Below are 11,108 nucleotides of genomic sequence, written 5' to 3'. Positions count from 1 at the left end.
ACCCTTCCCCAAGAATCACCTGTGACTAGAATGACAAGGGGTGCCACAGAACCTGAGGAAGAAGCGGGCATTGAGGAGAGGGCTCTCACAGTGGGTAGGAAGGTATGGGTGCATATGCCAAATTACTGGGTAACAGAACAAGGTGAAGACTGTCTGGTGTGTTTAAACAGGGAAAAGTTGACAGAACGAGAGTAACCTTGAAATATTTGCCAAACAAATGCTTTGTTTTAGGTGAAATGAGGATGCTGAAGGGTCAGTAACTTGGATCCTTTTCCGGGTACAGAACATGGGAAGGACATGCAAAGGCCATATCCCAACATGAAGAGAATAATTTTCTTGGCTGTAATGGAATTAACTTCTATGGGCTAAACACGTTAAAGAACAGTAATTAAAACATACTGATGAGACAAAGTATCCTGTAACCAAGATTCTGAGTATGAGCTTTGGAATTGGGGAACCAATATCCTGGTTTAGGATCCTTTTGCAACTTGTCGTAATTGTAATATTAGTTGTGCTTGTAGTGCAGTTTATTTGTGCTGACTACCTTAAGGGAGAGGTTAGATGACTGTTGTGACAGGTCCCTTCCATATTGTATGATTTATTACCCTTTATGGATCATGAAAGTCTGCTATTTAATATTGAATGAAGTTCGTATTTGTATTCAATGTGTACAGATGCCAATTTGTATTGAATGAAGTTTTTAATGCAGTATTATGTTCTTGCATAATGAGGAATGGTGGAATGTATGAAGTTAAACTTGATTCTTCCTTTGTAAACCTAAAATATGTAACACTGAATGGAGGTTTGTAGGACAAAATGGTGTTAGTCTGGGATGAGGGAATGTTTTGAGATCCAGTCCACAGCAATATTTTATCAGTGTGATTACCCGACTACAGCTGACACAGTAGGTAATGGTGAAAACATGCCTGTCTGGGAAACTATCAGAATAAAGGGTCACAAAGGGTATAAAGAGGGACATTTGTTGGTGCGCAGGAGAATCTTTCAGTATGAGTCTAGTGCTAAGAGCTGGATTTGGAGACAGGGAGAGGGAGAGGAAAAGTGAGATGTGAGGGAGATAGAGGAGGAAGATGGAGAGGGAAAGATGTGAGGGAGAGAGAGATGTGAGGGAGAGAAAGGACATGAGGGAGATAGGGGGGAAGAGAGAGACATGAGGGAGATGGAGGGGGGAGAGAGAGAGAGACATGAGGGAGACGGAGGGGGGAGAGAGAGACATGAGGGAGATGGAAAGGGGAGAGAGGGAGACACGAGGGAGGTAAGATGTGAGGAACACAGAGAGGGAGAGAGACGAAGGAGATGGAGAGAGGGACATGAGGCAAAGGGTGAGGGAGAGAGAGGAGGGGGTGGACAGGGAGACAGAGAGATAGAAAGGCGTGAGGGAAATAGAGAGGAGAGAAAGACATGAGGAAGGTGGAGAGGGGGTGTGAGATGTCAGGGAGGCAGAGAGGGAAAGAAAGATGCATGGAGCTGGAGAGGGACAGCACAATGTGAGGGAAATGGAGACAGAGGAGGGGGACAAAGGGGGGAGAGAGGGGGAGAGGGGAGGGAGAGGGGGAGGGGGAGGGGGAATGGGGGAGGGATGGGATGAATGAGGATGATGGAGAGCAATTGAGATGTGAAGGGAAGGATGAGGGAGGAAGAGAGAGAGATGGAGGGGGGAGAGTGAGAGAGAGAGAGAGAGATGGAGGGGGGAGAGAGAGAGAGAGATGTGACAGAGCTGTCCAACACTATCCATCTCAAAAAGTCCTGCAAGGTCCCAGGCCAGCAAACAGGATAGTATCCACCTGGTCCATCATCTGATCCACCATTCCCCAAGGGACACCTTGTACATACATCTTTTTCACTCACTTCAGCTTGGCTTGAGTATATGAAGAACCAAACTAAATTTTATTTAAACAATTTATTTAATACTCGTGGAACGGCAGTATAATGTCCAATTTGCAGTTCAAAACCCTATGACGTAATGAAGATGAAGGTTTGGCGTGGGCCCTGCTGTTGCCACATGTCTTACCCACTCCAACGGGAATGTGGAGCCTGTGTTAGGACCCAATAGATATGAACTATGCCTGGGCAGGAGGAAGTCAGAAGGACTCCCTGGTGGAGGCCCACAGCAGTCCTGACATGCTGTTCATCGGAGTGACTTGAGAGCCAGATCAAAGGTTCCAGCCAGGGTGGAATGTGAATGCGCTGGTGTGAATGCAAGTTGGATATTCGAGCGAATCCCTTCCCGCAGGCGGAGCAGGAGAACAGCCTCTCCCCGGTGTGAATCTGTCGATGCACTAACAGACTGGACAAGCAGGTGAACCCTTTGCCACACACAGTGCAGGAGTACAGCCCCTCTCGCTGATGTCTTAGTAGGATGGATGAAGAAATGAACTCCCTCCCACAGACGGAGCACGAGAAAGGCCGCTCTCCAGTGTGAACCTGGCGATGCACCAAGAGACTGGATGAAGAAGTGAATCCCTTCCTACCTGCAGGGCAGGTGAACAGTTCCTCCCCCGGTGTGAACCCGCTGGTGCGTCCGCAAGCTGGATGACTGGGTGAATCCCTTCCCGCACACCGAGCAAGAAAATGGCCGCTCCCCGGTATGGACTCACTGGTGTATCAACATGTGTGACGACTGAGTGAATCCCTTCCCACAGACAGAACAAGAGAAGGGTCTTCTTCCAGTGTGAACCTGCTCATGGACCAGCAAGTTAAATGAGCGAGTGAATCCCTTCCCGCACACAGTGCAAGTGAAAGGCCTCTCCCCGGTGTGAACTCGCTGGTGTGTCAGCAGGTCAGATGACTGGTTGAATCCCTTCCCGCACACGGAACAGGTAAACGGCCACTCTCCAGTGTGAACCCGCTCGTGCACCAGCAGCTTGGATGAATGAGTGAATCCTTTCCCACACACAGTGCAGGCGAAAGGCCTCTCGGTTGTGTGGATTTGCTGATGTCTCCGCAGATACTGGGAGCTTTTAAAGCTCTTGGCACAGTTCGAGCAATTAAAAGTTCTTTTATCAGTGTGAACTTGGTAATGTGCCTTCAGCTTGGATGACTCGGTGAATCCCTTCCCACACACTGTGCAGGTGTACGGCCTCTCCCCAGTGTGAATTCGCTGGTGTGCCAGCAGGTGGGATGAACGTGTGAATCCCTTCTCACACACAGAACAGGTAAATGGTCTTTCTTTAATGTGACTACATTCATTGGTTTCCAGCTCAGGTGGGAAGTTGAACCCTTTCCCAATGTCCTCATATTCACATGGGTGCTCCATGCTCCGAGTTTCCTTCTGACTCTCCAGGCTGGCCAATCAGGTCCACACACAGAACAAGTACAGGGTCTCTCCTGTGTAGATGGTTAAATCCGTCTCCGCAGAGGGCACTGAGGCTTTCTCCCAGTGTATGTGTGTCTCTCCCAGCATGTCTCCGTGACTTTACCATGGGGATCTAAAATCTTGTTTGATTGTTCCGATCTGCAAACCTTCTATTGAAAACACCTGCAAAGACATCATTGCACATACAGAACAGAAATTCAGATCAGGCAGTGTTCATTTCTTCTTTTCCTCCCACACCTGTAAATCTCCATCCCATCCCCTCTTCCTTCATGCCGCAGTGAGCCGTCGAACAACACCCAACCCTTCGCACTCAGTTCTCTCCCTCCTCTAAAGGCAGCGGCTTTAGCTGAGCGCTGTTGCACACTCGTCGTTGTCCCCTCACAGCCACAGTCTGAGGAGGAGTGTATGACGTAGAGGAAAGAAGATCATGGACTGCCGGGCGGCAAGTGGAGACGCTTCTCCAAGGGCAACTCAGATCAACAGCTGTGACTTGTAATCATCAAAGTTCGCTAATGTGAAAGATTTCTTTGGTTATAGTCTGACAGCACAGAAACTGGGCGACTTGCCCATGGAGCCTGCGCTGACCACCCACTCACACCAACCCTCACTACTCCCGTTTCTCAGCTCCCCCCCAGATTTTACCACTCACAAAGGGCAGTTTACAGGGGCTAATTAACCTACCGTCCAGTGCGTCTCTGGGACGTGGGACGAAACCCAGGCAGTCACAAGATGAATGTGGAGGATAATTAAGAAAGCTTATGGAGTGTTAGCTTTCATAAGTCGAGGGAGAGAGTTTAAGAGTCGCGATGTAATGATGCAGCTCTATAAAACTCTAGTTAGGCCACACTTGGAGTACTGTATCCATTTCTGGTCGCCTCACTATAGGAAGAATGTGGAAGCATTGGAAAAGGTACAGAGGAGATTTACCAGGATGCTGCCTGGTTTAGAGAGTATGGACTATGATCAGAGATTAAGGGAATTAGGACTTTACTCTCTGGAGAGAAGGAGGATGAGAGTAGACATGATAGAGGTATACATGATATTAAGAGGAATAGATAGAGTGGACAGCTAGCACTTATTCCCCTGGGCACCACTGCTCAATACAAGAGGACATGGCTTTAAGGTAAGGGGAGGGAAGTTCAAGGGGGATATTAGAGGAAGGTTTTTTTACACAGAGAGTGGTTGGTGCGTGGAATGCACCGCCTGAGTCAGTGGTGGAGGCAGATACACTAGCAAAATTTAAGAGACTACTAGACAGGTATATGGAGGAATTTAAGGTGGAGGGTTATATGGGAGGCAGGGTTTAAGGGTCGGCACAACATTGTGGGCCGAAGGGCCTGTACTGTGCTGTATTGTTCTACGTTCTATGGAACTATGTAGAGACGGGACTTGAGGTCAGGATGAAACCTGTGAGGGAGCAGCTCTACAAGCCGCACATTGTCTAGAGAGCAGGGTGGGGTGGGAAGGGTCGGAAGTTTGTAGTTTATTACTTCAGCCTCTGTCACAGAGCTATAAAGCAAGTACATCTAGTTATCTTCTGTCCTTAATTCAGGAATATGTCACAAACCGTTTCCCAGGAGCTCACGAGGTAAACTTTGACAGAGACGCATACTAAGATATTAAGAGAAGCCAAACCCTTGACCTAGGCATTTTGGGTAGCATGTTAAACCAGCACAGTGAGGTATATCTGTTTCAGGAGGGAACTGTAGAAGATAGCTGATGGCCAAGGCACCGGTTGTGGTGCATAATGCATCAAGTGAGTACGAGCCTGGAATTAGGACACTACAGAGATTCTCGAAGTTTGGGGGGATTTGAAGGGGATGATCAATCCATGAATTAAATTCAAGAGAGGGCGGGTGAAGTTTTTCAGAAAACTTGCATATATGCAAAGAGCCTCAGTATTATTTTGCTTGACTGTTATCAAAATAAAATTCTGACATCCAGCCAGCCAAAGTCATTAGGACTCATAGACAGAAGTGTGGACAAAGGTGACTGCGTGGTGGGTCTATTAAAGGAGCAGAGAGATTTGAAGAGAATCAGGGAAATAAAATTGCAGGAGGTAAGGTCGTTACGGTTTAAATTACAATTGCTGGTACTGCTGCAACAAAGATCAAGATTCCACTCATGCCGGGATTTGGGTGGTGCCGAGATCACAGTGGACTGCAGGAATGATAGAAAATTATTCTAAAAAGAGGATTAAGTATTTTAATGTTGCGATGTACCACCACTGTCTGGCACTTTATGCCGTCTGTGCACACCATGTTCACATCAGACCCGCACACAATGACTAGTTTTGCTTCCACTGCACTTTCAGGCACAGAATTATAGATCTACAGTAAAAAAAAAGAATCCTTCCATTCATTACAGTGGAATCATGTTCCCAGGTTACTGGCTGTTGAGTCAAGAGAACTAGCTCATTCCTCTAAAGGCTACTCACTATCGTTTGCACCTTGATTAAATTTCTCTTGGCTTCCTTTGACTTCCAAGAAACCATTTCCAGCCCGGACAACCCATCTTCATGATTCCCTCGTCCTTGCACAATTCTTATAAATATCACAAGTATCACAGCCTTTGAAGGCTCAAGGCCACAATATAGGATAATCTTTATATTTTAATTATGAGTATGAACAGTACGCCAACTCTGGCCTAAGTAAATGTTCCTGCTCTTTGAATCCATGCTGCAGCCAGTAGAAACAAGTGTCCTAATGCTTTCTTAACCAGCTCTATCTGCCTTGCTACCTCTAGGGACTCGTGCTCATGCATTTCAACCTTCTTGTGTCCATTTATATTCCTCAGTTAATGTCTATTACCTTGACTAATTTCTTCCACGCTAGATGTATTATCTCAGTCTTCTTGGCATTGATTCCCACTTACCCCCTTTCTTAGCCCTAAATTTTTGGCAGCAATTTTACCCCCAACACCAATTAAAATGTACAGCCTAATTAAAGAAGGAGATTGTAAATGTTTTACAACACAGAATGAGGTCATTCAGCCCTTCAAGTGTAGATAGAGTCATAGAACACTAAAGCACAGAAACAGGCCCTTTGGCCCATCTAGTCCATGATGAACTGTAATTCTTCAAGTCTAGATAGTCATATAGCACAACTGTATAGAAAAAGGCCCTTTGGCCCATCTAGCCCATACCAATCTATTATCCTACAAAGTTATTGGCAGTTTCTATTGGATCAAATGCGTGCCTCTTTCTCATTGTCTTGCAAATCATCCTCAGTCGAGTGTCTCTTCACCTGCATTCAAAAGGCATTGATTGACTCGTGCCTCTACCAAACCCACAAACAGTGAATTTCTCCAAGTACAAAGTTTTACTTATAGCCTTACTTGTAAAATTTGTTCTGATTTTTAAACATGCGTCATTGGTTTGTGTACCTTACGCTATTATCATGAATAAGGAGAACATCACAACAGTAGTCAGACTGAAACTACTGAAGGACCATCTGGCCAGGCCTTATGGAGAGAGCTGAGAAATACGAAGAGGAAGATCGCCTTGTTTGAGTAGTACTGCAGACATCCTAAATAATCAATAGCAATTAGAAGGATAAATATGCAGCAAAGTGTGGAGAGTCACAAGAATATTAGAGGTGTGTCATTGCAGAGGATTTTAAATTTGGTAATATAGACTGGGCTCCTAGATGTCAGGAATTATTTCTGGCCAGGAAAAAGAAGGTATGGTGTGCTGAAGTCCCGAGACACCGGATTGCTTGGAGGGAGAAAGAGTTTAAAAGCAGTGGAGAGAGTTGGCATATTTTGTGTGCGACAGTCCCGAGGATACACCGATTGCTTGGAGGGACAGAGAGTTTAAAAGAAGTGAGTGGGGGTAGTTGGCTCATTTTGCACGTCACAGGCCCAAGGAAACATTGGATTGTGCATAAGCAGGGTCTTGGCAAGGCCCTGTAAAAAGAAGTTAGGATTAAGCAGAGCTTTGGCTCAACGAGGCTTTAGTGAGGAAAGGCTAGGCTGTAGGTAGATTTTTATTTAGTTATTTATTCTTTCTTATTTCTCATTGCAGAATTGGATCAGCCATGATGAAATGACAGATCAGACCCGATGGGCCGAATGGCCTAATTCTGCTTCTGTATCTATGGTCTTACGGTCATATGGTAACTTCCTCCCTGTATGTCCTGTCTATCAACCCCTCAGCCTCCCAAATGATCCGGAGTTCATCCAATTCCAGCTCCAACTTCTTAGCATGGTCTTTTAGAAGCTGCAGCTGGATGCACTTCTTGCAGGTGAAGTTGTCAGGGACGTTGCCTGCCTTCCTACATCCTGCAACAGGAGCATTCCACTCTCTTGCCAAGAACTGTGGAAGACACTAGCAGTACGTGGGCGAAGTTGCCTTTACTAGGGAGAAGGTGCTTGGGAAACCGAAAGGTCTGAAGGTAGATGAGTCACCTGGACCAGATGGTGTCCAGCCCAGGGTTCTGAAAGAGGTGGCTGAAGAGATTGTGGAGGCATTAGTAATTATTATTCAAGAAATCCTGGCATGGTTCCACAGGACTGGAAATTTGAAAAATGTCACTCCACTCATTAAAAAGGGAGAGAGGCAGAAGAAGTGAAATTATAGCCCAGTTAGTCAACTCCAGTGGTTGGGAGATGTTGCAATCAATTGTTAAGGATGTGGTTTGGGAGTTCTTGGAGGCACATGATAAACTAGGCCGAAGTCAGCATGGTTTCCTTAAGACACAAACTTGCCTGACAAATCTGTGGGAATTGTTTGAGGAAATAACAAACAGGATAGGCAACAGGGAATTAGTAGATGTTGTGTACTTGGATTTTCAGAAGGCCTTTGACAAGGTGCCACATGAGACTGCTTAACAATGTAAGTAACCATGGTATTACAGGGAAAGGTATTAACATCGATAGAGCACTGGCTGATTGGCAGGAGGCAAAGAGTGGGAATAAAGGGAGCTTTTTCTGATTGGCTGCTGATGACTAGAGGTGTTCTGCAATTGTCTATCTTGAGACCGATTCTCTTTACATTTTATCTCAATGATTTGGATGATGGAATTGATGGCTTTATGGCCAAGTTTGCAGTCAATACGAAGACAGCTGGAGGAGCAGGTAGTGTTGAGGAAACAGAGAGGCTGCAGAAGGACACAGACAGATTAGGAGAATGGGCAAAGAAGTAGCAGATATGGTTATGCACTTTGGTGGAAGTAATAAAACTGTAGACTATTTTTCAAATGTAGAGAAAATTTAAATATCTTAGAGGCAGAGTTCCCTAAAGGTTAATATACAGGTTGAGTTGGTGGTGAGGAAGGCAAATACAATGTTAGCATTCATTTCAGGAATGAAAAATCATGGAGTTAATGTATAAAGCACTAGTGAGGCCTCACTTGGAGTATTGTGAGCAGTATAGGCCCCTTATCTAAGAAAGGATGCACTGACATTGGAGAGGGTTCAAATGAGGTTCACGAAAATGATTCTAGGATTAAAAGGCTTTGAGGAGCATTTGATGGCTCTGCGCCTGAACTCATTGGAATTCAGAAGAATGAGGGGAGATCCCATTGATCTCCCCTCATTGAGATACGGAGGGGATGTTCCCTGTGGTGGGGGAGTGCAAGACCAGAGGATACAGCTTCAGAATACAGGGACATCCATTTAGAACGGAGATGAGGAGGAATTTCTTTAGCCAGAGAGGGGTGAATCTGTGGAATTTGTTGCCACAGTGAGTTGTCATTGGGTATAAGACAGAGTTAGATAGATTAGTCAGGGCATGAAGGGATATGGGGAGAAAGCAGGAAATTGGGGAAGAGAGGGAAACAGATCAGCCATGATGAAATAGCGGAGTAGGCCTGGTGGGTCAATTGGCCTAATTTTGCTCCTATATCTTATGGTCTCTGGTACTGACTGGGGGGAAAGGGGGCAGTGGCTGTAGTGAGAGGGGAACAGAAAGGAGGTTCTGTGGATGAAAACAAGATTTCCTAATGGTTTGTTGCCTCCTGGGTGCCAGGGTCAGGGGCATCTCAGATCAAATTCACAGGAAGGGTGAGTAGCCAGAGGTTGTGGTCCATGTTGGCACAAATGACTTGGATAGGAAGTGCGACGAGGTCCTGTAAAGTGAATTGAAGGAGTTAAATTAAAAGACAGGACCTCCAGGGTTGTGATCCTGGGATTGCTTCTTGTTCCAGGTGCTAATGAGGCCAGAAATAGGAAGATCATATAGTGTAACGTATGGCTAAGGTGTTGGTGCAGGAGAGAGGGTATGAGATATTTGAATCATTGGCTTTCTTCCAGAGGAAGTGGGACCTGTACAGAAGAGATGGTTTGAACTGGAGGGACATTAATATCCTCGTGGGAAGGTTTGTTACTGCTGCAGGAGAGGGGTGCGGGTATTTGTAGAGTAACAGGGGTATTTGCCTTTATTTAAGTGAGACTGCAAAAAAAAACCCTGGAATTTATAGTCCAGTCAGCTTAACAGCAGTGGTGGGCAAATTACTAAAGAAGATTTTGAGGGATAACTTATACATGTATCTGGAAAGAGAGGGGCTGATTAGGCATAGTCAGCAAGGCTTTGTGCGTGAGGTGACATTGGTAACAGTGAAGAAAGTTATCAAAATTGCAGAGGATCTTAATCAGCTGGGTAAGTAGGTTCAGGAATGGAAAAATGGAGTTCAATTCAGATAAGTGTGAGGTGTTGAAGGTAGGACTCTCATAGTGAACAATAGGGTCATAGGGAATACTGCAGATCAGAGGGATCTTGGAGTTCAAGTACATGGTTCCCTGAAAGTGGAATCACAGATAAGACAGGGTGCTGAAGAAGACTTTAACTTACTGGCCTTCTTTGCAGAGTTATCTTGTACAATCAAATAACTTCCCCACTAATCAGCACCATGAAATAGTGTATATAAGATGCCAAAGCCAGTGCCACCTTTGGGAGACTCCGTGAGAATGTATGGGAGCGGAGAGGACTCAGCCTTACCACCAAGCTGAAGGTCTACTGAGCAGTGGTTCTCACCACCCTCCTCTATGCCAGCGAGACCTGGACTGTCTACAGCAGACACGCTAAACAGCTCAACCACTTCCACTTGAGCTGCCTCCGCAGACTTCTCCACGTACGATGGCAGGACAAAGTCCCAGATGCGGAGGTCCTGGAGTGGGCTTGCACCCACAGCGTCTACACCCTCCTACAGAAAGCCCAAGTCAGATGGGCTGGCCACGTCGTCAGGATGTCTGACAGTCGACTACCAAAACAGCTGCTGTATGGAGAGCTGAGCCAGGGCAAGCGCTCAGTTGGAGGGCAGAAGAAACGTTTCAAAGACTGCCTCAAAGTGTCCCTCAAAGACCTCAACATCAATCCCAGTAGCTGGGAATCGCTTGCTCTGGACCGCCCAACCTGGTGCAGCAGGACCACTAAAGGAGTGTATACAGCAGAAATCAGACGCACCACAGAGGCTCAGAGGAAACGCGCCGCACGCAAGGCTCGAGCTACCTCCACTTCCACTGCAGCACCTACCCTCATGTGTCCCACAAGTGGGCGAGCTTTCAGGGCCCGGATTGGCCTCACCAGTCACCTCAGGACCCACAGTCACAAACCCTCTGCCTGACAGAAGTTGTGGTCGTCTTCAACTCCGAAGGACGAAGAACAATAAGATGAACTACATTAGAACAAGTTACTTTAGAAAGTAGCAATGGAATCAATTTATCCTGTGTATACTGCAAACTCCAATTTAACCTGCTAAAGGTTTTCTGATACCATTGGCTCTAATTTCTCACAGTTAAAATCTACAATCAGACATACATTACCAAAACAAATCAG

General features: G+C 46.0%; 1 protein-coding gene across 1 annotated transcript; it reads right to left on the bottom strand.

Annotated features, from left to right (window-relative positions):
* Positions 1 to 1,936: 1,936 nt before the first annotated feature.
* On the bottom strand, positions 1,937 to 10,903 carry LOC140716428 (uncharacterized). The gene is made up of 2 exons (XM_073029156.1): positions 10,806 to 10,903; positions 1,937 to 3,496 (listed from the first exon to the last, which is right to left on the bottom strand). The coding sequence occupies exon 2, from the start codon at positions 3,272 to 3,274 to the stop codon at positions 2,612 to 2,614; it is 663 nt and encodes a 220-aa protein (XP_072885257.1). The 5' UTR covers positions 3,275 to 3,496; positions 10,806 to 10,903; the 3' UTR covers positions 1,937 to 2,611.
* Between the last annotated feature and the right edge of the window lie 205 nt (positions 10,904 to 11,108).

The sequence above is a fragment of the Hemitrygon akajei genome, chromosome 25 (genome assembly GCF_048418815.1).
Source record: "Hemitrygon akajei chromosome 25, sHemAka1.3, whole genome shotgun sequence".
Lineage (NCBI taxonomy): Eukaryota > Metazoa > Chordata > Chondrichthyes > Myliobatiformes > Dasyatidae > Hemitrygon > Hemitrygon akajei.
Note: the sequence above shows the minus strand (reverse complement) of the source record. Positions and strands in the feature narration are given on the sequence as shown.

Bases quoted from the DNA above. Each gene is read 5' to 3' on its own strand.
- LOC140716428 (XM_073029156.1), bottom strand. From the start codon at position 3,274: ATGGAGCACCCATGTGAATATGAGGACATTGGGAAAGGGTTCAACTTC.